General features: G+C 39.8%; 11 protein-coding genes across 12 annotated transcripts; all 11 read left to right on the top strand.

The window, feature by feature from the left end:
- Nucleotides 1-398: 398 nt before the first annotated feature.
- Nucleotides 399-1,898, top strand: LSM04_005741 (Histidine phosphatase superfamily; the record flags this gene model as incomplete). Its single annotated transcript, XM_067338928.1, has 1 exon — nucleotides 399-1,898. The coding sequence occupies one exon, from the start codon at nucleotides 399-401 to the stop codon at nucleotides 1,896-1,898; it is 1,500 nt and encodes a 499-aa protein (XP_067187908.1).
- Nucleotides 1,899-2,663: 765 nt separating this feature from the next.
- Nucleotides 2,664-3,500, top strand: LSM04_006486 (uncharacterized protein; the record flags this gene model as incomplete). Its single annotated transcript, XM_067338926.1, has 1 exon — nucleotides 2,664-3,500. The coding sequence occupies one exon, from the start codon at nucleotides 2,664-2,666 to the stop codon at nucleotides 3,498-3,500; it is 837 nt and encodes a 278-aa protein (XP_067187935.1).
- Nucleotides 3,501-4,211: 711 nt separating this feature from the next.
- Nucleotides 4,212-5,582, top strand: LSM04_008069 (F-box domain; the record flags this gene model as incomplete). Its single annotated transcript, XM_067338925.1, has 1 exon — nucleotides 4,212-5,582. The coding sequence occupies one exon, from the start codon at nucleotides 4,212-4,214 to the stop codon at nucleotides 5,580-5,582; it is 1,371 nt and encodes a 456-aa protein (XP_067188019.1).
- An 860-nt stretch (nucleotides 5,583-6,442) lies between these two features.
- On the top strand, nucleotides 6,443-8,095 carry LSM04_005052 (uncharacterized protein; the record flags this gene model as incomplete). 2 transcript variants are annotated; one of them, XM_067338924.1, is made up of 1 exon in its annotated part: nucleotides 6,443-8,095. In XM_067338924.1, the coding sequence occupies one exon, from the start codon at nucleotides 6,443-6,445 to the stop codon at nucleotides 8,093-8,095; it is 1,653 nt and encodes a 550-aa protein (XP_067187881.1). The 2 variants fall into 2 exon arrangements, with proteins under 2 accessions (XP_067187881.1, XP_067187880.1); XM_067338923.1 differs by having other exon boundaries at nucleotides 7,847-8,095.
- A 1,796-nt stretch (nucleotides 8,096-9,891) lies between these two features.
- LSM04_000051 (WD40 repeat) lies at nucleotides 9,892-11,802 on the top strand (the record flags this gene model as incomplete). The annotated part of the gene is made up of 1 exon (XM_067338922.1): nucleotides 9,892-11,802. The coding sequence occupies one exon, from the start codon at nucleotides 9,892-9,894 to the stop codon at nucleotides 11,800-11,802; it is 1,911 nt and encodes a 636-aa protein (XP_067187684.1).
- An 809-nt stretch (nucleotides 11,803-12,611) lies between these two features.
- LSM04_000144 (Nucleoporin interacting component Nup93/Nic96) lies at nucleotides 12,612-15,215 on the top strand (the record flags this gene model as incomplete). Its single annotated transcript, XM_067338921.1, has 1 exon — nucleotides 12,612-15,215. The coding sequence occupies one exon, from the start codon at nucleotides 12,612-12,614 to the stop codon at nucleotides 15,213-15,215; it is 2,604 nt and encodes an 867-aa protein (XP_067187690.1).
- A 627-nt stretch (nucleotides 15,216-15,842) lies between these two features.
- LSM04_003065 (Small nuclear RNA activating complex (SNAPc)) lies at nucleotides 15,843-16,571 on the top strand (the record flags this gene model as incomplete). The annotated part of the gene is made up of 1 exon (XM_067338920.1): nucleotides 15,843-16,571. The coding sequence occupies one exon, from the start codon at nucleotides 15,843-15,845 to the stop codon at nucleotides 16,569-16,571; it is 729 nt and encodes a 242-aa protein (XP_067187809.1).
- A 297-nt stretch (nucleotides 16,572-16,868) lies between these two features.
- Nucleotides 16,869-18,959, top strand: LSM04_002617 (Helicase; the record flags this gene model as incomplete). Its single annotated transcript, XM_067338919.1, has 1 exon — nucleotides 16,869-18,959. One exon carries the CDS (start codon nucleotides 16,869-16,871, stop codon nucleotides 18,957-18,959), a length of 2,091 nt encoding a protein of 696 aa, XP_067187791.1.
- Nucleotides 18,960-19,374: 415 nt separating this feature from the next.
- Nucleotides 19,375-20,658, top strand: LSM04_009130 (Fatty acid desaturase domain; the record flags this gene model as incomplete). The annotated part of the gene is made up of 1 exon (XM_067338918.1): nucleotides 19,375-20,658. One exon carries the CDS (start codon nucleotides 19,375-19,377, stop codon nucleotides 20,656-20,658), a length of 1,284 nt encoding a protein of 427 aa, XP_067188067.1.
- Nucleotides 20,659-21,081: 423 nt separating this feature from the next.
- On the top strand, nucleotides 21,082-22,683 carry LSM04_001101 (Myo-inositol-1-phosphate synthase; the record flags this gene model as incomplete). Its single annotated transcript, XM_067338917.1, has 1 exon — nucleotides 21,082-22,683. One exon carries the CDS (start codon nucleotides 21,082-21,084, stop codon nucleotides 22,681-22,683), a length of 1,602 nt encoding a protein of 533 aa, XP_067187718.1.
- A 754-nt stretch (nucleotides 22,684-23,437) lies between these two features.
- Nucleotides 23,438-24,442, top strand: LSM04_003009 (uncharacterized protein; the record flags this gene model as incomplete). Its single annotated transcript, XM_067338916.1, has 1 exon — nucleotides 23,438-24,442. One exon carries the CDS (start codon nucleotides 23,438-23,440, stop codon nucleotides 24,440-24,442), a length of 1,005 nt encoding a protein of 334 aa, XP_067187807.1.
- Nucleotides 24,443-24,507: the final 65 nt, after the last annotated feature.

Raw genomic sequence — 24,507 nt, 5'->3', positions numbered from 1 at the left:
TTTATGCATCTTATCAATATTGCAACATATTTACCCACTCACACACCTCAAGTGGAATAGAAATAACCGAAAAAGAAATAGAATTCTTTCTTTATTTGTATATCTTCCAGTATTATATGGTTCATTTATTTATTTGTATTTATATTTAATTTATTCTTTTTTTTTTGTCTCTCATGTGTTTGTGGGGCTCGAACTCTTTTCTTTTTTTTTTACAGGGCAGCAGTAGGAGCTGCAGCGTTAGTGCCTCTCATAGGAATAAAAAGAAAAGAAACACATACACAATACAGGAATATCACGTGTTTTCTTTTTCCCTTTCTTATTACTAATTAATCCATATTTTTTACACAAAAAAAAGCCAAAATAAAAACAAAAAAATCAACAAAAATAATAAAAAATAAATGGCAATAAATTCACAAAATCCACTGATGCTCTCTCCTATGCTAGTAGTAGTAGTAGTATTATTATTACTGGTATTACTCTTACATCTTCATCCCACAGTGGGGGACTCGGAAGACTACAATCAACGACACCCACATTCTACTCCCATGATGATTCCAGAAGTGAATAGAACAGGAAATAGTAAAAAGGCACTACATGCCTTTCAGAAGAAAAACAACCTTGTCCTTACGAAACTCATTATAATTAGTCGTCATGGACATCGTGCCCCAAATGCCCCTTATTGGGATTTGTGCCCCAGCGATAAAGAGAACCGCCGCAAGTATAATGTAGATGCGGAGGACCTCACGGCCCTTGGAATGAAGGAAGTGTATGACTTTGGGGAATATGTACGACACCGATATCGTCACTTTATTGGCCGTCGCTTTAATCGCAGCCTTCACTTCTTTCGCGCTGTTGGGGAGCCGCGGATATTACAATCCGCCGTGGCCATGTCGCAGGGACTCTTCCCGGATGGATTTGGCCCTGGTGGTTTTCTGCCCAGTCGACCACAATTTGTGCCCGTCTTTGCAGACATGGACACACATGAGTATTTACTCGATAATGTGCCGTGCTTTAGGCGGGCTGAGCAGGATGTACATCATTGGATTAACAACAGCATGGAGGCATTCATGCAGGATGCGAATGTCATAGAGGTAGTGCGGTATATGAAGAAGGTGTGTGGGTATAAAGATAAGGCAGCAGCAGTGACAGCAGGGGTGAAGAAACGTCCACTGTATGCGTTTATTAAAACTGTGGCGGATGGAATGACGTTTAATGCGGATTATGGATTACATGTTTGCGGTGGCCGCGTAACACCGGAGATGTTGTTTAAGATTCGTAATATATCTCTACAACTCCTCATTGCTCGATTGTATCACACAGATGAACAACAAACATACACCGCCGTGGATCTTCCACTACGTATATTACGATTGTTGCATCACCGAAATCCACCTAATCAAGAGAATTTAAATGATTTTGTGGATACACGACAAGAAGCCACATTTTACTTTGTGCATCGAGAGGCACTATACGCATTAGCTCAATTCTTTGGCTTTTCATACAGTGTAGCCGGTCTCCCACAGGGTGAACTCCCAGTCGCTTCTTCACTTATTTTGGAAAAACTCGAACCCGCAGAAAATTTCAAGAAGGTTGAGAAAACGCCTTCTAATACTAATACTGATGATACCGCTAATGGTGGTAGTAATAGTGATAGTAATAATAGTGCTGATAATGAAATGGTTGGAGAGCGTTCAAAGACGGCGTATGTGAAATTTATCTTGTGGACACCAAACGATGGCACTAGTACGGTGGAGATATCGCGGTGTAGTATACCGCAACTGTGCACAGTGGATGAACTGCAACGTATTTACACTGAACGTGTAAAGCGAACTGGAACTTGGGATAAGTTGTGTAACTACACATTTTCTGAACTTGACCATAACACAGACATTCGTTAGAATTTTTTAAAACAAAAAGGAAGGAAATAGGGAATGGGAAAATTGCTCGTTTAAGGAAAAAAATGAATGTGAGTAAATAGAACGAAAGTAGGTGAGGAAACTATATATATATTTCACGTATTTCTTTATTTATCTGTTTAATTCTATTTCTCTTTGCAATATAATGTAATGTGTTTGTTTGTTGATAAAAGACTATGAATTAGTGAAAGCACAAACACACACAGAAAGAGAAAAAGAGAAAGAGACGTGTGGATTCGCTGCTATGCAGTTACCTTTGTGTTATGGGCGAAAAGGGGTCCGCTCATTAAGAAAAGAGTGAGAGGATGAAAGAAGGGAATATAGGAAAGAACTGGGTTAAGCTTTATGCTTAGAATGAAAAATAAGCTAAACATATTATATGAGGGGTTGAATGTATGAAAAAATGAAGAAGAAAGAAATACTTTCAACAATAGTTTTTTTCCTCAGTTAATCCCACATTTATACATACGTACATGCATCCATACATTCATACATACATCTGTGTATATGATCTCTCTTGAGCTGTAAAAGAAAAAAAAAGTCAAATCATCTCTCTCTTTTACTCCTGAATGTTTCTTTTCTTTTTTTTTTTCGTATATATATATGTATATATATATATATATATATATATATATATATCAGGCGAAGGCAGAAAAAAGAAGTGAAGAAAGCAAGAGACCACTTTAAAAAACATACAAACAAGTAAAATTAAACTAAAAGTACCCATATATACATATACCCATATTGATGGACCCCTCCAAGCGTATCTGTCTCAAAAATATCCCCCCCGACTGCACCAAACGTGAAATTGCCGAATTCATCCGCAATCGCACCGGCGCCCAGCCGCACAGTATTGACTTGGGCCTCACCGACGACGGCAGGCCCCGCCGCTACGCCCACTTCTCCGCGGAAGGCGCGAAGAACATCTTCCCCGTCCTCACCGGCGCCGTTTGGCGGGGCTGCACCATCACCGCCCTGCAGGCCACACCGCACTATTCCTATCGCCTCGCTGAGGCCAGGCGCAAGCAGCAGGAGCGCGAACGGGCGGAAGCGGCGCAGCGCACGGCGTATCTGAAGTACTGCACGGAGAAGTGGTTGGCAAAAACAGGCGGGGAACTCACAGCGGGGCGGGCGCCAAAGTCGTTCTATGCAACTCGTCAGCGTTATGCCGCGGTGGCGGCGGAGATTGCAAGGAAACTGCGGGAGGAGCATAAGAGTAAACAGTGGAATTCTAACGGACAGACAGGGGGGAACTGTAATTATCATCACAGAGAAGAGGAAGAACAAGAAAAAGAAGAAAATGTGAGATTATCTACGACGGAGAATGCGGATTGGAATGAGGGACGTCGGCCGCGTATGGCAGAGAATACAAAGTCGAATCAACACTACAAACACCCACGCGGTAAAGGCGTCTTTTCAGCTAAAGGAGCAAAGAAGCCAAGGACAGAATCCAATGGTAGTAATACTAATACCACTACTGCAGAGAAGAAGGATGAAGAGAAACCACCGGCGCCTTCAAAGGAGGAGAGGAAACTCTCGGGTTTACAAGCGAAGCTAGCAGCATTGCGTGCAAAGATGAAGTGATTCGTTACTTTATTTATTTCCTTCCTCATATATATATATATATATGCATATATTTGGAGCTGTGTTGGATATCTCTGCTATATCTATCGTAGAGAGTGAGGGAGAGAGAAAGAAAGGGAAGTGTGTCTGTGTTCAGGATTTCCTTGTGTCTCTTCCTTCTGTAACTCTTTTTCGTGTAATCTAACAGAATGAAGTAAAAGGGAGAGAAATGGAGTATGGTTTCACCTGTTTCCTCTATTTGCTTAATTATTATCTTTTGTTTTTCTTTTTTGGGGGGGATTATTTCTTTTCTTTTTTTCCGCATTGGGAGTCATGTCTTTCGCCTTTATAGGTATTTCCTTCTGGTTTTTTTGTTGTTCTTTTTTCTTTTTTTTAATTCGCATCTCCAACTCTGCAGTTTAACACAAAAAAGTAATCTAAAAGCAGAAATTGTACTAGATAAAGTCGAACAAATAAGAAAGAAAGTAAAAAATAAATAGGCTGACCACAACAAAAATCGTCTAAAAGGTAGAGATAAAACTATTATTATTATTATTATTATTATTATTATTATTATTAAGAATAACAATACAACTTCGAGTATATATATATATATATATATATATATATATATATATATATATATATATATATTTATTTATTTATTTAATTTATTTGTTTGTTTTTTTTGTTTTTCTGGTGTGTTATTAATCACTCCCCGTTTAGCTTCACATGGACCGAAACAGCAGTGGGCATAACGGTATGGAAAGTGAAAACAATGGACTCTATCGAACGGCGCGTTTCTTCTTTGTTGAAGACAATATGGAAGATGTGGAATTTGGTACAAATCCCCTCGGTTTACCGGCTGGATCTTTTGCAAGAAACTCTATGAAATCCTTAAATGCTGTTTCTCTGCACTCCATGGTGCCGGAGGATGATTCCGAAACTGAAAGCAGCAGCAGTAGTAGTAGTATTAATAATAATAATAATAATAATAATAATAGTGGTGGTGTTAATAACGTTAATATTCCCAGTGGAGGACAACTGCAGGGAAATGAGGGAACTGATACCGTCTTGTCAAGTCTTAAGAGTGATGATGCGTGTAATAAGGGGAAGGAGAAAAAGAGGGGTGCAGATAGTGGAGAGAGACCATTAAACCCACTGCAATTATCTTCAGTAGTCATAGCGGCAGAGGAAGAGAAAAATAAAGGCGGAGATGATTTCATACCTGTCACATCAGGAAGCAATGGAAATTATTCACAGGTTGGCAAAGCAACGATTTGGAATACTTCTCGTGTATTTATTCGTGTTTTATCGTTTTGCAACTGTTCTGACCTTTGTAATGTTATGCTGGTATGTAAACGATTCTATTATCATGCTACACGTGATAAATTATGGAAAAGTATTCTCAATCGTATGAACTTACAACCACTTCTTAGTATGCCTGAATCCCCAACGCAGGATTATTATCAATATTTTATTGAACAAATTATTACTACAAAAGCTATTCATGGACATTATTTTTTCACGGCCGCCATACCATTAGAAGAATCACTAGGATTCGGTAGTTTTAATCAAATCGTACGTGGTAAGAGTAAATGGGGTAGTGATGATGAATATGATGATGATGGAAAAGGCATTTCTGTCTTTTCTCTGTATTCGCCCACCACACATGATGCGTCTATCTACACAGTTGAAACAATCACACTTCGACTCTCCCCTGCCGGGCTTGGTCAACTGAATCACTCTATTGGTCGGGTGCAGATGCTTATTGGGTATAAGGATAAAGTTTCTGAGATTATTCAAGGCGCCGCACGGTTCTCCTGGCGTCGTAAATGTTTTCTGTTTTGCTGTTCCTCCTTTGGGGCAAGTCTGCGTGGTCCGGTCTTTACAGTGGCCATCAACACTGTGCAGAAGCCATGGCCAAATCAATCAGTGGAGCAGTTTAACTCGCATAAAGGCGGTCTGCGCTTTATTATGACACCTGCATTACTTGAGGGAAATGCCACGGAATCACGTATTAATGAGACGGATGTGTTGAGTGTGAGTCGTGCGATGATACATCACACTCCAGACGAACAAGACGAAGTATCGCAGACATAACAGGAATGAGCCAGGAGAAAAATAAACGCGTTGTTGAAATACGCACGCACAAAGAAAAAGAAAAAGAAGGATATAGATAGATGGATAGATACATGTAGACTATGGGATATATACATGGGAAGGGAAGAGAAAAACACGGAGGTCTTGATTGGCTAAACTGCCAGTTATTTTTTTTTTTCGGTTTGTTTCATGGATATTTCTTGAGTTTTTTTTTTCGTTTTTGTCCGTTTCCTCTTTACCTTCTCTTGTAATAGTAGTTGAAATCATTCTGTTTTTATTTTTACACTATATTATTATTTTTTTTTTCACAGCTCATTTATGTCTATTTGTAAAGGAGACTGTGGAATTAACATCTCTCTTTTAAATCTAAAGACTATATACAGAAAGTATTTCTCTCTTTCTTTCTTTCTTTCTTTCTTTTACTTTTCTCTTTCTTTTTCTCTGTATAAAAGAAAGTTGAGGGAGGAGGAAAACCCAAATATAAAGATTCTGGAGCGAAAAAAAAAAAGAGGTCCTTGACTGATTTCACGTAGAAATCGCTGATACTTAGAGTGATTTTTAACAAAAAGAAAAACAGAAAAAGGAAAATATATACTAATATAGGTGTGATAAATAGAGCGAAAAAAAACAGTTCTTTTTTTCTTAGCTGCAGTTGGCTTTAGTATTATTATTGCTATTATTATTACTTTTTACTAGTAGTAGTAGTAGTAGTAGTAGTACTACTACTATTCTCATTTGGTGTCCATATTCCTATTTTTAGCCATTGTCTACTGTAGCATACTTCAGACGAAGAAGTATCGCAAAAATTATTTTTATTATTGAACGAAAAGAAAAAAAAAGAGAAAAATAATAATAAACTCATGTGGAGTTCTCTCTCAGGAATTGCTGGTGCAATTTTGGACCACACTGTGGGTAATGTACTCCGCCTCTCCCACCGTACGATGGAATCGTTTCTCCTATGGCAGTACGGTCTACAACTTGAAGGAGGAAGAAATAAACGCATTCAACAAGGGACACAACAGACACCAACAACAACAACAACAACAACAAGTACTAATACAAATACAAACCATTCGAATGGTGAAGTTTCTCAGCTTTCTACAGAGGATGAAGTGGATGTATGTCATCGACAGGCAGTGGCTGGACTGACACTTCTCGCCCAGCGTGTGCCTGGTCTCATGGGTGGATATTACCGCCCAACACTGCAGTCTGTTTACGGTAAACCCTTCACATTACTGGCCGCCATGAAAGAAAGAAGAGAAAAAATTGCAGAAAATATTTGGCTCTATCGTTTCCCAACTCCTGGATTCACATCATCATCAATAGCAACAACAACAGGAGGAACTTCATCCCGTGTAGACAGAATGGGGAACCGGTATGATCAACGGGATGAAAATGATATTCCTGCCGTGGTGTGGTTGGTAATGCCGTGGGAGAGTGATTCCCCTGTTGTTATGCGGTTTGTGCTGCGACTCGCACACTCACTGGCTTGTAATGCACTCTTCGTTACAGTTCCAATGGATGGGGATCGTGGTCCGATAGCTACAGTGGCATCTCTTAATGCGATGATAGAAGCCTCTCGGCATAAAATACAAGCAAGGCGTATTATTATTGGTGGAAGTGATCTCGCGGCAATGTTTGTACTTCTCTTGTTGGATCGATTTTGTCGTGTACTTCACTTAGGTGCGTTAGCGGCAGCCGATCCGGAAATGGCACGACGTGCACTTTGCCAGGGAGTCATTCTCGTGGATCCGTTTGTGGGATGGGAGACACCTCCACCTATATACAGAACTAGTGGCAATAATAATAATAATAATAATGGTATTTGGGGTAGTTTCAGTAGAACTAGTACTACTAGTGGTAGTAGTAGTAGTAGTAGTAATAGTAATAATGATTCAAACCTCGCGGGTCTGTTCTCGAATGAAAACGCTAATACTGGCCATGGTAACCGTACGAGTACACAACAACAACAACAGTTATCTGCGAAGGATCGTTTCAAACAGCTAGTCATGAACAGCAGTGGAGGTTATATTCGTGAGTGGTTCCCGCCGCCCATCAGAAGTGAGGCCCCGCCTTTAGTGGTATTAGTAGACGAGGGTGGATTCTGGCTGCAGGAACAGTGTGAGTTCAACACCCGCGTCGATCGCTTATCGATGGAGGGAAGTGAAGAACGGGTGTTCTTTCTGCCGTACAGCATTGGCACAGCGGCGGCTGGCACAATCGTCTCATTATCCACAAGTGTGGAGTTGGAGCGACTCTGGCGGATGGTGGAGAAGTTTCTCAGTGAACAACTCTCGCCAAGGAAGGTACACAGCACAGTACATCCATCACCATTATCATTGTCATTATCATCAACATCAGGAACAGCCGTGAACAGAAGAGGAAGAAATGGAAGAAGAAGAAATGGAGGAAGAGGAGAAGAAAGAGGCGATAATGGATCTGGGGTGAGAGTGCAGACACGTCTTCGTGAGGGTGAGGCAACTTTTTTGGCTGCCTATTCTCCTTGGGAATAGCTATTGAATAGGAGAAGAGGTAGTTAAAATAGAAATAATGAAAGAAGGAGAGAAAAAAAAACAGAACGCGAAAAAAAATGGGGGACGGGTTACTCTCTGTTAGAAATATTTGAATCAGTACTTTATGCTTTGGTGCACTAGTTTTATTCCATCTTTCAGTTTTTTTTTTCTTTTGAAACAATTCTTCAACGTTGTTTGCGTGTGAGGGAAAAAAGGGTCGTGAAGTCTGTCTTTAATGTCGTAGTTTCTATGAGAGTGGGTGATTTGTATTTGCTCGGAATTGAGATCCCACAGAATCTTTTTTTTTTTTGCTTTTTTGTTTTTCGTTTTGTTTTTTGGTTTTTTTTTTTTTTTGTTTTTCGTTTTGTTTTTTGGTTTTTTTTTTTTTGCTCCATTATGGTCTATTTTCATTATCTTGTTATCTTCCAACGTTAATTTCTGGAGGATGAATGTAAGCAAAGATGACTTTGGTTGTATTTCGTCTTTTATCTTTTCTTTTTCTTATATATTTGTTCTCCACTACTTCTATTTCCGTGTATTTGTGTACTGGTACCTCCAGTAGTAGTGGGCCGGTACTTTTCGTATAATATATATATATATATATATATATATATATTGTTTTATTTCTATGTATGTATGTTTTATGTATCTCCTTATGTACTCATCTGTGTCTGGTTCGCACCACCTGTCACAATTAAATAATAAAAAGGAAGAAAATTGAGTGCGAATTAAAAAAAAAGAAAAGGAGTGTAAAGGTAAAAGAACCTACAGATAAAGAAAAAAAAGGACCGTTACCTTAATATCATTGATATCATGAATTAAGGAGAGAAGAAAAGAGAAATAAAAAATAGAAAAGTGACAACAGTGATGAGATCAGAAAACGGAAAAAAAATTGCATTAAGAGAATGACTTTTCCATACTTCTTTTTTTTTCCTTTTCAAAATTGGGCAGGTGTGTACAATGTGAATTTGCTTTGACTCCAGCACTACCATTATTACTAATATAAAAAAAATCGTTTATACAGCGGTGTTCTACGTTTTTGTTTGTTTGGTTTTTTACCTTGATGTTTTTCCCCCTTTCTTTGTCCTTCTTCCCTCATTATTGTTTTCTTTTTATTATTATTTTTATTAATTATTCTTATCTTTTTTCCCGTTTGAGTGCGGCATTATAATGCCTACAGAGTACTTCAACTGACCGTGGAATGTAGTGGTGTTATTTGAAGTATTTTGGGGCAGTGTTTGGGGGAAACGTGTGTCCTTGTGGCAGCTATAAAGTATGTGAATAAGAACAGAAGAAATGAGAAGAGAAAAGAAGATATATATATATATATATATATATATATATATATATATATATATATATATGACTACTGTTAAATGATATAGGAATGAATTCTAATCATTGTTATTGCTTCTATTTCTGTTGCCGTATAACTCATTCATCTTGTTCTCATTTCATATTTATTTCCCTACAATTCCTCTCTATACGTTGCATGCAATTTCTTTTTTGTGTTCCCTTCTTCTTACCTAATGTATATGCTGATGCTTATTTTTCAATTTACGCATTTGTATTCTCTATAAATTTCTGTTGTCTTTCTTTTCTGCTTCTTCTTTATTTATTATTATCTATACACCTACACATACACCAAAAAGAATAAAGAGAAGAAACAAAAGTGACGCCTAAACCCCATATATATACAAGGGAATAAACCCGTAAATAATACATATTTATATTTATATTACCCATACTACTCCCATAAACCCTATATATATATATATATATATATAGATTTATATATGACATCATCTAGCAGTCCGCCCCCAATTACCGTCCGCACCCTCGAGGTTCTTTGGCACGGCTGTGAACGCGATGAGGAGGCGGTGCGGCGGGGACTGCAGGGTGTGGCGATTGAAGGCATTGTCTCTATTGACTACTGCAGCCGCGGCCATCGCATCGTCACCTGCGGCGGTGATGGACATATTCGACTATGGCGACTGCACCCAACCGCCACAGACGCGTGGCTGACGAATGGGCAGTGTGACATGACGGCGTGTGTGTCGTATATTACTGGGATGCGCACGGCGTGGACGCCGCTCACCGCCCGCTGGTCGCCACACGGTGGAATGATTGCATCAGCGCACTGCGATGGGAAGATTTGTCTGTGGTGGCAGGAACGTGGGAGTGGGAGTGGTGGGAAACCAAATAATAATAATAATGATGATCATAGTGATGCGGAGGATGATATGGATGATACGGCGGTGTGGAAGGATTACCGTCATCTCTCCGGACATGTGATGGATGTGTATGATATCTGTTTCTCACCAGATGCCCGTTATCTCTTAAGTGCGGGTGGGGATGGGAGTATCGTCATACACGATCTCGGTGGTAATAATACTCCTAATAGTAATATTAATAATAATAGTAATAGTAATAATAATAATAATGGGAGTACGGTGCCTGTGGTGCAATTGCCGGAAGTCCATCGTTCTTTCTGCCGCGGTGTGGCGTGGGATCCGTGGCGTCGCGGTGTGGCGAGTTTCGGTGGAGCACCGCCGTTGTTGTTCTTCACACATGTGCAATCCACTAATGTGCGGCGTACACACTTAGCGGCCCAGCGGCGGGCGGCGGGCGATTACATTGGAGATTCCTGCGCTACAACGTTTAGACGATTTGGTTGGTCACCGGATGGATCAATTGTGGCAGTGCCCTATGGAAAGGCAACCCCACATCATACACACAGTAATACGAATAATAATAATAATAATAATAATAATAATATTAATAATAATAGTAATAGTAATAATAATAGTACTAATAAACAGAAGCATACAAATGATCCGAATCACCATAGCAGTATGGGTAGTAGTAATGGTATTAGGGCAGGGAATGATATAACTACAGATGCCACTAATGGAAATGGAAATAGTACGAGTGAGGCACGAAAAGCAGATGATATGATACATTGTGTATATTTGTATACACGTAATGCCCCAGAAAAAGTAGCGGGTCGTTTAATTGTGCGTGGATACTCTGAGATTCGTGGTGTACTCTGGGCCCCATGCTTCTTGGAGCCATTGGAGGATAAGAAAAAGGATTATCACAACACCAATGAAGAAGAAAAGGAAAAGGAAAAAGATAATGATGATATTACAAAGAGACAAGAGAACTCTCTAAGAGAACGCGGTTCATGGGGCCCAGATGATTATCGCATGGCAATGGCTGTATGGACTGCAGATGCGGTGGTGATATACACAACCGACAGTGCCGTACGCCATAGCGATTACACCGATCTCCACATGCGTAGTATCTCCGATGTCGCGTGGAGTCCACACGCCAAATATTTACTCACCGCCTCTCTTGACGGTTATGTCTCTGTCATCTCCACCGGCAAGTCCCTCGGCATCGCCCACAAACTTCCCACGTTTTCTAATAAACCCGTTACAGTGGCGCTTTCCCGTATGTTGTTGGCGATTCGACAGATTGGTGAAAAAGTGGAACTTGCGAGGCGAATGCCATCGTATGCAGAGAGCACAGGAGCAAAGTCGGTTGGCGGGAGTACAGGGACAGCCGCGGTTGTCGTGCATGCCCCCGTAAAGAAGAAAAAAAAGGTGGAGGTGGCACAACCAAAAGAAGAAAAGGAACAAGTGAAGCAACCCACTGAAGTCGTACAATTAAGTGAGCTTTCGGACCTTATGGAGGGTATTTAAGAAGGAATGAGAGAGTGAGTGTGTGTGTACGCATTGAATTTCTTTTACTTTTACTATAGAGTGTATCATTTACAACAACTGTTGTAATGAAAGGAATAGAAGAAAAAAAAAGATGGAGGAAAAGAGAGGAAAAAAATATATTTATATTACAAATATAAATATATATATATATATATATATATATATATATATATATATATATATATATTATTTATTTATAGACATGTAAGACATAATGACAAAAGTCAGTGTGGTGCTCCCATTTATTTGATCTCTCCATTTTGAAAAATGATAACCAGGTAGTCTATCATTATCTCTATTTTTATGCTTTTTGTGTTACTACCGTAACTTTACCTCTTGTTCTTGCTAACTGCATACATATATGAAGAGAAAAAGGAAGAAAGAAAGAAAGAGTAACGTGTATACCAAATACACGAATGAATATGCCTTCATTTTCTCTGTTTGATTGTTTTTTTTTATTAATTTTTCTTTTGTTATCTTATCCTTACTTCCTTTTGCTCTCCTCATGGGAAGGTGTAGGGAAGCAAGGGAAGAAGGAAAAAAGGGGGGTGAAGAAGAAGAAGACGGGATAAAGAAGCTAAACACTTGAGCAACAGCAAGAGCATTTAGCAAGTAAATAGGATCACCGATTCTTCTAATAGTTTGAAATTGATCGAACCTCTTTCTCTGTATTTTAAAAAAATCGAGAGAGAGAGAGAGAAAGAAAAAGAAACATAAAAAGAGAACGAAAAGGAAAACTATTTAAAAAAAGAAAAAAGAAAAGCCACTTTTTTTTTCGCCTTACACACATGATGTCCATGAGTGGTTTTGCCGAAACCTCCCCAGGTGGTGTTCTCACAACCCAAAATCCTCGCAAGTTGGATGGAAACATCGCAGATCCCGGGAGTGATGTACGTGGTAATATCGCACGACTAACGGCGAGAGCACGTCAATTGCTTGTAAATGATACCGACACACGTGTGGTTCGTAATGGACTCAGTGCGTATGAAACTTCACGGAAAATGGCGTCTGATGTTTGTACACGTGCGAGGGCGCCTGGTCAGGCCAGTTCTAAACAAGCCTCTGTGGAACTCTTTATGGCAAGTCTTGGATTTAACCTGCAGGAACAGCAACGTTTATTACAACAACTCCAGGCAAGTCAGTTATCCCTGGCGGCGGCAGCTGCTGCGGGTGGAGTTGGAATAGTCTCAGAGGCTTCCGGCTCTTTCTTTCCACCGCACACAGAGAATGAATTGGGAAGTTCATTGGAGGCGTTTGTGGTAAACTGTCGGAAAGAAACGATGCGACGTAATGTAGAGGAAATGCATCAACGTGTTAGTAATATTGTGCAAGAACGTTCAGAAGATATTATACGTGCTGTTTGGGAAAAGTACAGTGTGGAAGTGGCAGATGCATTTGAGTCCTACTCTATGAAGAGTGCTGGTGCTGGTCAGTTAACTCGGGTGAGACCACCACCTACGAATACAAGTTCCATCACTCCACTACAGCCACGGGCGGGAGTGATGTCGTTATTAAAGAGACGAGATGCTCTTTCTACGCGAATGCTTAATAAGGTTGCCACTTTTGCCCAAATTGTGGATACACAACCTCCTTTAAGATGGTTAACACACTTCGCTGCACATATAGCGGATGACGCTCCATCCATTACAGATGAAGTCGCTGTTTTATGGGCCACAGTTGAACAAATGCTTCAACCTATTATGCAACATGGTTCTGCTAGTACAATTATGACTTATGTTGCTTCCAGTCTTCACATGATGGAGCGAAAGGCTCTTGTTAATCTCTTATCGCGTACACTTAAAGTGGATTCCAACCGTTTTGGTGAATTGGAAAATATGCATGCAACACGTTTTATTGATGTCGTGCAGCGATGTACTTCTTCTTCAAATCAATGGGCTCATATTTATACAGCCATGCGTTGTGGACGTTATGATGCAGCCGTTATGATAGCAAATAGTGCTGGATTTCGTTTGGTTGAAGCAAAACTTGAGGCATATGCTAATGCCCCGATGACACAACGCAGTACACTTCCATCTGCTATGGATTTACGTAAATTGTATGAAGAAGAAGCCACCCGTTTGGATCCACACAGACAAATTGTTTTACTCCTTTTACTTCTTGGAAATACAGGAGAAAGCAGTGATGTGGTGTTGTCTACTGTGGCATCACTCTCATCTAGGGTAGCACATTCATTGGAGGATACTTTATGGATTCGACTATTTTGTGTACGATCTGTGGAGATTTGTGGTGGTGATAAACTACAATCTCTAGCAGAGATGCAACGACTATTACTTGATGATATGCAGGAACTTCTCGCTTTGGTGCGTGGGGATGTAGTACGACTGGCATCGCTTCTTATTCACGCCCTTCTTCCATCATCTGGGATGCGATTACTAATTGAAAATGATACAACATATGTGGATGGAATTCATCTCGCTATTTGCTTTTACATCTCTCAACTTTTACCATGTGGTGATGTGGAGGTTCCTATTGATTTAAGTCGTCTTATTCCACAATACTGTTCACTCGTCCTTCTTGACATCGATAAGCGTCAACCCCGTATTACACGCACAGGAGCCGCTATATTTCGCTACTTTCTTTGCACAAACCTCGTTAATGTCTTTGTGGACTACTGTGAAAAGGAATTGGTGTGTGCGAAACTCTTTGGTCAGCGTGGGGGAAGTCGTGCGGGCAGTGATGGTGTTTTACTGCAATCCACGCCATCGGCGGAATTGCTGGAGGCGATGGAACGAATCGCAGAGGCGGCGGTATTACGTGGACAGACCGAACTCGCCGTGCATGTCTTTTCCGTACTGGAGGCAGCGGCCGCCCAGGCACATGACGATAATCGGGCAAACTATGCCTTAAGTCGTGCGGTGCAGATTATCTGTCCAGCCCTCTCTCGCGCCTTTCATCACCCGCCGACGAGTGAAAGTACGAATCTCTTTGTGCATGCCGCCAATCTGCAGGATCGTGTAATGCGATCTAAGCGGAGTATTCCACACGCCCACGCCGAGGCATTTCAGTTACTCTGCAAAATGAGTGAAGTATTCGTCAGTGCAGCCCGCAATGAGTCGGAGGTGGCGCTGCATCACTTCTACAGTCTTCCATTCATTCCAGCGAATAATGACGATGTGGAACGGTGTGCGGCGTTGTTTGATGCAACCCCGGAATGTGTCGATACGGCCACTCCGCCTATTCTCATGCTCGCCGTACAACACATGCTGCGACTCGCGGCGGCGTATAAAGCAAAAGGCGAGGAAATGGCAATGGTGCAACTGCGGCGGCGGGTGCATGTATTAACTATGTGGGCACGTTGTTGGAAGAAACAGCATGTTGGGCAGCGCCTTACGGAGGAGTTGGTATCTCTTGATAAGATGTTTATGCTCTGAGGAGTCTGTGAGAGAGAAGAGATAGAGAGAAAAAGAGAAAGAGAAGGAGGAGGGGATCTTCGCAAGGAAGAATGGATACGGGACTCATACACCTAATATATATATATATATTATTATTATTATTATTATTATTATTATTATTATTATTATTATTATTATTATTATTATTATTATTATTATTATTATTATTATTATTGTTACTCAGATGGTGTGTGGAATAGAAGGAAGGAAGGAAAGAAAGAAAGTGGGGAAAGAAAAAAAAAAGAGGGTTAATAGCCAACGGGGGTTGGAGAGACTATTGTACCCGTACTCTTCTTTTTTTTACTTTTCTTTTTTTCTCTTATTTTTTCTTATTCTTGTATGTGGGTTGAGATATTCAGGTGTTTGAGTCTTTGTTTACGCGATCTACCTAACACTCTTATTAAGTACAGATGTTTTTTTTCTTTTTTGGCGCCTTGTTTCTTTCTATTTCTTTCAATTGTATCTGCTCTAATCTCTCCAAACAAAAAAAAATGATAAATGGTACCTTTCTTTACACTTTCTTCTTCTTTTTCTTCTTTATAACTATTATTATTTTTTTTATTTTTATTAACTTTTCCACTTCTTTATCATTAAGTCAGCCCTGCAATGCAATCCTTAGAGCAGCGCTTGGCCCTTATCGCCGCGGACTACGCCGCCCTCTATCGCGAACTGGCACGATTACATCTTCTCACACCAAATGAACTAAACATTAATGCATTTCAAACCGTATTTGATCGTATGCATTTGGAGTATTTGCACTACGCCGGCTCTACCGTCACTCAACCATTTCACCATGATGTTATTGAAAACGTACTGCAACTCGCCGCCGCATATCTTTCACTTCCCACAGAAGCAAGTCCTAATAGTCGTGTCTTTGGCATGTATCTTCTCTTCTTTATGTATGCCACTCAACCCACTATTGATAGCAATCCCGTAAAGGTGCGTATCTCACTTGGAACATTGCAGAATTATGTGAATGATGCCACAGACATAACGTCTAAAACGGCTGGTGAACACTTTGGCTCATGTGTGACGGTTGATGAGAGACGATTGATGCTCACACTGCACCAAACAGGGGCGTGGCATATAGTGCCATTTGACGATATCGGACCTTATTTACGAACACTGCTAGAAGTGCATGAGGCAGAAGGAGTCCCACTTATAACGAAGAGTCGTACTCAACAGAAGGAAAGGAATACACGAAAACAAGGACAAATAATGTTGTTTGAAAGTGTAAGTAAAAGTACTGATAAGACCGCACTCTCACAACAGTTGGAGGCGTATGAAGCGATGAAGCAGCGTTTGGGTCTTGACAAGGAGTTGTCGTGGAGTTGAGAAAAGTATTAGAGACGTGTGTATAGATATATACATGCATACATAATATTATTCTTTGCTTCTGATCAGTTATACTCTGTTAGATTTCTGGTTATTATTCTTCATTTCCCCTATATACATATATATTCATTGCAAATAAACTCTGCTCTCTCTCTCTCTCTCTCTATTTATCTCTTTCTTTTTCTACTTCCCATATGTATATATACATATATATGCTTTTTTTTTTGAAATACACATATGAAGAGAAAAGAAATTAGGGGGAATTTGAGATTACATTAATAAAAGGTTTGTTGAGTAATGCATCGTCTTGCTTTCCGTCTGCAATTGTACGCTGCAGTGAGAACTTCTATGGGATATATACATGCATCATGTCGTCAAAGCAGTATAGAAAATCAATCAAATTCTACACATCGTTCAAAGTCTATGGGTTTAATTGATGTTTTGGGTAGTGAAGATCGTCCTTCTTCTTCCTCTAGCTCTTCTTTTTATTTCCCTTTTTCATCTTCTACAGGGGGTGAAACAAATTCACGTAAAAAAGGGTCTCGTATAACTCTGCAGCAGATTGTAGAAGATGTTAAAAGGGATAAGACCATAGATGAGAATAATGGTGATAGTACTAGTAATAGTAATAATGGTAGTTCCCATGGTGGGACGGCCTCAGCGAGTAGTGGTTTACTGTACAAGGTACAAATTGCTGATCGATATGGTATGCCGGCAGAAATCCCATCAGAATCTCCACAGTCTTTTGAAGAATTGAGTGCTTTATGTGCAAGTGATTCTCTTCGTGAACAATTGCAGCAGTTATGTATTTCACGTCGATGGAGTGAGATGACAGATGTACAGCGGGCTGCTATTCCGCTCATATTAGAACAGCGTGATATTCTTTGTATTGCACCAACAGCAACAGGTAAAACTTTCTGTTATGTGTTTCCCTCCATGTTACGTTTGGTTATGGATGCAAGATCTCAATATGAGATGGGAAAAAGTAATAATAATAATAATAATAATAATAATAATAATAATAGTAATATCAATGATGATAATAATGCATTAAATAGATCTAATGTTGAAGTATTATTAAAAGATAAAATAGCTAGAGGAGAGGTCTGTCGTTATTGTGAACTCAGTATTGCGGAAGTTAAAGTGTGTCCAATGACTGGTACAGTTCATCCACCTATTCCTGAACAAACTGATCTGCAATTACGTCCGGCTATGCGACTAAGTGAATTAACATCTGTAGCCGAACCACTATTACTTATTCTTGTTCCTACTTCTCAGCTAGCTATGCAGGTGTATCACTTGTGTAATCAACTACATGCTGATTTTCGAATAAAATACCTCGTACGTGCCACTAGTGCAGAGGAACAGAAAAGTTATTTAAAAGCCTTACAAGGATGTGATGTACTTATCACAACACCAGAAACTATGCTACCGGCACTTTATAAACATAAACTTTCTCTAAGGCGTGTAAAAACAATTGTTTTAGATGAAGTAGATGATTTAGTCTCTGTAAATCATTTTGAAAAGATTAAAATTATTCTTGCTGCACTTCCTAAAGGACATAAACGACCTCAACGATTATTATTTGGTGCCTCCCTTCCTCCAGTAGCGTATCAGATGATTAAAGAACAAATGCTTTTACCCTCACATCGTTTTGTACTTGTTGATATTAAAACCGATAAACTCGGACATCCACTTATAGAGGGACACTCTACCGCTATTGCCTCTATTACACATGTTGTCTTCATGCTATCACAGGTGGAAAAGATGGATAAATTGGTGTGGTTATATAAGACTGGAAAACTTAGCGCAGATCAGCGAACGCTTATATTTTGTAACTCCCGCCATAATGTGGCCTATGTCTGTGAACGATTACAGAGTCTTGTACCCAATCTACATATCAGCACCCTTACTTCCCGTTCCTCTGCAACGGCTAAACTTGGGACGATGAAACTCTTCCGCAGTGGTGTTTCCACCTGTTTAGTTTGCACAGATATTCTCAGTCGTGGTATTGACTTTCACAATGTGGTTTACGTTGTGCACTATGATACACCGGCGGAGTTTGAGACGTGGCTGCACCGCACCGGCCGCTGTGGGCGACATGGAATGCCCGGCTATTGCTACACGTTCTTTCAGCCCGAGAGTGTGCGGCTGGCAAAGCCACTCGTCGCTCGTCTTCGGCAAACACGACAGATGATTCCATTGAAACTGCAGGAGTACGCACGGCAGTCGATTGTGGACACGTTGAAGAGTTCTCTCTTTTATCACCCAACGCGGCCGTATCGGTCGGGGGATCCACAGCGGCAACATCCGGTGATGGGACGTGGCACCCCACGCTTTCCGGATTATAAACAGGAAAAACTGAATAAGAACTTTCGTCCGCTTTAAAGGTGTAGTGTTCGTGTTTCTTTGTGTGTGGTAGGGGAAGTTATTGCACTATAATGTTGTCTAATTTATATACATGCATACATATCCAGATAATAATAAGACAGAGAGAGAGAGAGAGAGAGAGAGAGATAGAAAAGTTTTAATAGGTCTCTTAATATCTTCTATCAATGGGAATGAGTTTTTTGTTTGTTTGTTTTTTATTTTCTTGTTTTTTTTCCATATAAATATAATTTTTTTTCTTTTTTACTTCTTGGTTGCTCTTCTTTTTTTTTTGTTTTCGTTCTTGTTCTTTTGTCGTCTCACTGAAAAAGAGTCTTCATCAAGATACAAGGCCCTTTCCCTGCTATCAAATACAATCCCCAAGATATATATATATAGATAGATAGATAAATAGATATTGTTTAAACAATAAATTATGACGCAGTCTAAAGGAAATGGTGACGCCTCTAACGTCACGGCAGATGTTATACGTATTGATGGGATATACTACGACACAACGAAATTGGCTGCCATACATCCTGGTGGTTCCATGATGGTAAATATGGCCAATGGAACAGATGGTACCCGCATATTTATGAGTTATCATCGACGGAAGTTTCCTCATGAAAAGTATAAAAATATGCAGGTTCCTGCAGAAAATGTGATGATTACCAGTTCTATGATAGATAGTGGGTTACCAAATTTTGATAGGTACTTAGAACTTTGCGATAAAGTACGGCCCATTTTAAGACCTACTAATGGATTTGCGCCATGGTATTATTATATAAAAGCCATATTATGGTGTACTATTGTGATTGCTTTGGACTTATATGCAGTCTTTACATGGCGACCTCTCTATTTAATACTTATTCAATCTTTTGCAATGGCCATGATAGGTTTAAACGTGCAGCATGATGCTAATCATGGAGCATTAAGTCGCAATCCAAAAATTAATGGTTTATTTGGGCTTACCCAAGATTTACTTGGAGGCAGTCGTATTAGTTGGATTATTCATCATGATTTTGTACATCATATTTATACAAATGAACCAGGTCGAGATCTTGATTTGGATATTCCTCTTTTACGATTACATCGTTATATTCCAAAACGATCATACTATGCTCTTCAACACTTATATGTAATTTTCTTGGAAGCATTTTTTGGTCCTGTTCATGTGGTCTCAAATATTATGTACTTATGGCATGGACCTAATAAACAGCAAAGATTTTTGAATAAGGAATGGAGAATAAGTGCTTTAATGGCATTGATTCCACTTTTACGGGTCTCTTTTAACTTTCTTCACGCCCCTTCACTTTTTGATGCCTTTATTGGTTCATTTCTTCAACATGCTGTTGGTGGTATGTACCTGGCATTTTTCTTTTTGATTTCGCATAACTTTCATGGTGCTAAAAAAGATGGAACAAGTGATGGTAAGTGTTTTCTTAAGGCACAAGTGGAGACAAGCAGTAATGTGGGGGGATGGTGGTTGGGACATTTAAATGGTGGATTGAATTATCAAATAGAACATCACCTTTTCCCACGTGTTCATCATAGTTACTACTATTATATTGCACCAACTGTTCGTGCTTTCTGTGCTGAACATGATATAACGTACGTTCATTTCAACACAGTATGGGATAATTTTAACAGCACACTTACCCATTTGGTTAACTATGGACACGGGTTGGAGGTGAAAACATTAGATGAGAAGAAAAAATAACTTTAAATCGGTTGAAATTAACGACGTTAAAATAGCAATAAGTAAAGATGATAAGCGAAAGGAAAATTTGTAAATATATTTGTTTTTTTTTTTTTTACTATTATTCCTTTCTGTATGTACATATTTATGTATGTATGTGTTCATCTACATGTGTTGGTATTGGTATTTAATTGTTTCCCTATATATATATATATATATATAATATGATTTGTTTGTACTGGGAGAGGATGCCTCGGTGGTTAATAGTTACTTAATACTTCTCTTCTCTTCTGGGGATTCCATTTAAGAGAGAGATATCCCATTTCTTTACCACTACGGTTCGCCCAAAAAAGTAAAAGGAATAGAAAAAAAAAAAAAAAATATATATATATATACATACATACATACAAATAAATAAAAAACAAATAAAAAATTACATGTCAAATGCCTACACTACAGTTAAAAAACAGTCGAAACGTTCAATACACAGACGAAGCTATTACAAGCCGCTATGTATATCACACAACACGGGTGGTAAAAGGCGCAGCTGGAGAAGTAACCGTTGAGCCAGTGGACGTCGCACTACGTTTTCGTACACTACGCAAACCTGCAAAGTGTGGTGTAATGTTGGTGGGTTGGGGTGGAAATAATGGATCTACCGTAACGGCTGCTATTCTTGCACATAAATACGGTGTCTCATGGCGTACAAAGACAGGCGTGCAACAACCAGACTACTTTGGATCCATCACCCAATCCAGTACAATGAATCTGGGACTCACAAGTGATATGGAGGAAGTGTTTATGCCTCTTAAGGATGTAGTCCCAATGTTAAATCCTACAGATCTTGTTATTGGGGGCTGGGACTGCAGTGGGATGAATCTTGGTGATGCGATGCGTCGTGCACAGGTGTTGGAGGTTCCTTTGCAAGATGCTTTATATGATTATATGAAAGTCATGAAACCTCTCCCCGCTCTCTTTGATTCCGATTTTGTCGCAGAAAATCAAAATCAACGAGCTGATAATGTATTAAAGGTACAGAATAAGTGGGAGGCGGTGGAGAAACTGCGACAAGATATTCGCACCTTTAAAGCCACACATAACCTTGAAAAGGTGATTGTGCTTTGGACAGCCAACACAGAACGTTTTTCTGATCACATGGTGGGTGTACATGACTCCGCTGAGGCCTTTTTGTCTGCTGTAAAGCGAAATGAGAGTGAAATTGCACCATCGGCGTTATATGCTACGGCTTCTATATTAGAAGGATGTAGTTATATCAATGGGGCTCCGCAGAATACACTGTGTAAAGGACTTGTGGAGCTGGCCCGTGAACATGGTGTTTTTCTCGGTGGTGATGACTTTAAGAGTGGACAGACAAAGATTAAAAGTGCATTGGTGGAATTTTTTGTGGCCGCTGGTATAAAACCAGAGTGTATTGCCAGTTATAATCACCTTGGCAACAATGATGGGTATAATTTATCCGCACCGAAACAGTTTCGCTCCAAGGAAATTACAAAAAGTAATGTGGTGGATGATATGGTCGCCTCTAATGATATTCTCTACCCGCCCGGTAGTAAAGGTGGGCCTGATCACTGTATTGTGATTAAATATCTCCCATACGTTGGGGATAGTAAACGTGCGATGGATGAGTATTCCTTTTCTATATTTATGGGTGGTCAGCAGACGGTGGTGCTGCATAATACATGTCAGGACTCCCTATTGGCCGCCCCACTTATTATTGATTTGGTTGTATTAACAGAACTCATGGAACGTGTCTCGGTAGCCACAGACACAGAAAGTAATGAAAGTGATGAAAATACATTATCATCGAAATCATCGTATACACATATGGAAACGGTATTATCAATTCTATCCTACCTGTTAAAGGCACCTTGTGTACCAGAAGGAACACCTGTTGTGAATGCCCTTAATCGTCAGAAACAGGCCATTGAAAATATACTGCGTGCTCTTATAGGTCTCCCACCTGATAACAATATGTTGCTGGAATGTCGTGTGCCTTTTTTGCGTAATATGGATGTTTCACATTAAGTATTACGGCAGAGTTTATAATTCATTAGCAATATGATATTGTATGTTCTTTTATATGTCTTTTTTTTTCTTCCCCATAGTATTTATCAAATTAGGAGGAAAGTTGAATTGGGGGAGGGAAAGAAGAAAAAAGAAATTAAAGAAATAAATGAAGGTGAGGGTCAGAAGAAATGCGATAAAAGAGGTTTAGGATATCGGAAACTACGTTGAAAAGGAAAATAATAAAAAAAAAGAAATAAATTTATAATACTTTTATCACAAAGTACTTTAATCATATCACGGTGGATGTGGTATGTAACCTTGCGTTTCTCAACTTTGGATTATCTTCAATGCTTTGGTCTTTAAATGTTGTGTGTTTCCTTTTTGTATTCGTTATAGCTCTCATCTGTTTACTTGCACATTGTAAGAGGTATTTTATTTTTATTTTCCACTTAATCGTATATTTATCTTTATTTCTCTTTTTATTGCTGTTTCTTTTCTTTTTCTTTTTCTCATGAGGTGATATTCCCCGCGTGGTGTAGTGTGAGACGTACTTGATTTCTTCCAAGCAGTGTGGTGGCGCAGCTGCAGCAAATAATAGAACAAACCACACCCTGTATCTAGATAACTGAAATCGGAAGAATAAGAATTAAGAATTCAAAAACAAAAAAAAGGAAAGAAAGAAAAAGAGAAAACAAAGTATACCTATACAAGCATACAATATACAAATATATATATATATATATATATTTTTTATACAAGCAATCAGAAAATCATGCCAATGCGTGCGGACTACCCCCGCTACCCGCGGGATGTGCGGGCCAAACAAATTGTCTCGCGGCCGGCGCGGGAACGACGACTGGAGGAGCTCCACCTCACCGCCTTTCCAAACGTCGTCAACGCCGACTGCATGAATGTCCCACCGGCCACCGCAGAGAAGAGCGATACGGCAGAAAAACCAAAAGTGGAAATGCAGGAACGCGCCGTCGCAGTAATGACAACCAATCAACTCGTCGCACGTATGGCGGAAATGGCGCGAGAAGAGTCACACAAGAATGCAACATCGACAGAGAAGAAACCGTTATCTGCGCCTGAAGGACGTGTTGTGAAGCATGGAGTGGGATTTGATCGCAGTTCTACATACCGATTGGATTACTGTAATAAGAATCTACCGGGGTTTCACGCACGGGTGCGGGGTATACCAGACTACATGAAGGATTGGACGGATACAGACAAGTCAAACATTGAAGAGGCAAAGAAGTTTCCATTCCTGACGATACCCGGGAGTTTGCTGAGACAGCGTCCAACTGTGTATCGACATGACTATATTCCAGCAGCAACTCGAGAGGATTATCGTACGGTGTCGTACAAAACAAACCTACAAGAACTTGGTACCTCCTTCGCCTACTCCGCATACACGGAAGGTGATCCTGCACGTATAATAAAGTATGATAGAGCCGTCGCATCCTGTCATAATCCTCGTTGTCTTCTGTGGAAAACATACAGTCCACGTGACTCCTTTATGGAGAAGGCAAAATTGTCAGAATCCGCAGCAGAAGAATTACAACGGTTGCGTGAATTACGTCGTGCTCAGGTGTCGCAGCTGAGTAATGCTACTGAGTCTTCAGGTAAAGCTTCAGAAGGTGATGGGAAAACACCGAGAAAGATTGTTTTGCCTGGAATGCGAGGTATGGGATACCGCCAGGCGCCAAGAGAAGGAGAAGATTACATTCATCTTCCTCGAGATTACTTCTGTCATCAGGTAGTATATGATTATTAGTCCTTATTTCTCTTTATTTGGTTTCTTCTTTCGTTCTTTCTCTCCCCTAAACAAGCATATTCACT

This window comes from Trypanosoma melophagium (genome assembly GCF_022059095.1).
Source record: "Trypanosoma melophagium isolate St. Kilda chromosome Unknown ctg4segment1, whole genome shotgun sequence".
Classification (NCBI taxonomy): Eukaryota; Euglenozoa; class Kinetoplastea; order Trypanosomatida; family Trypanosomatidae; genus Trypanosoma; species Trypanosoma melophagium.
This window is presented reverse-complemented; position numbering and strand designations above follow the sequence as displayed.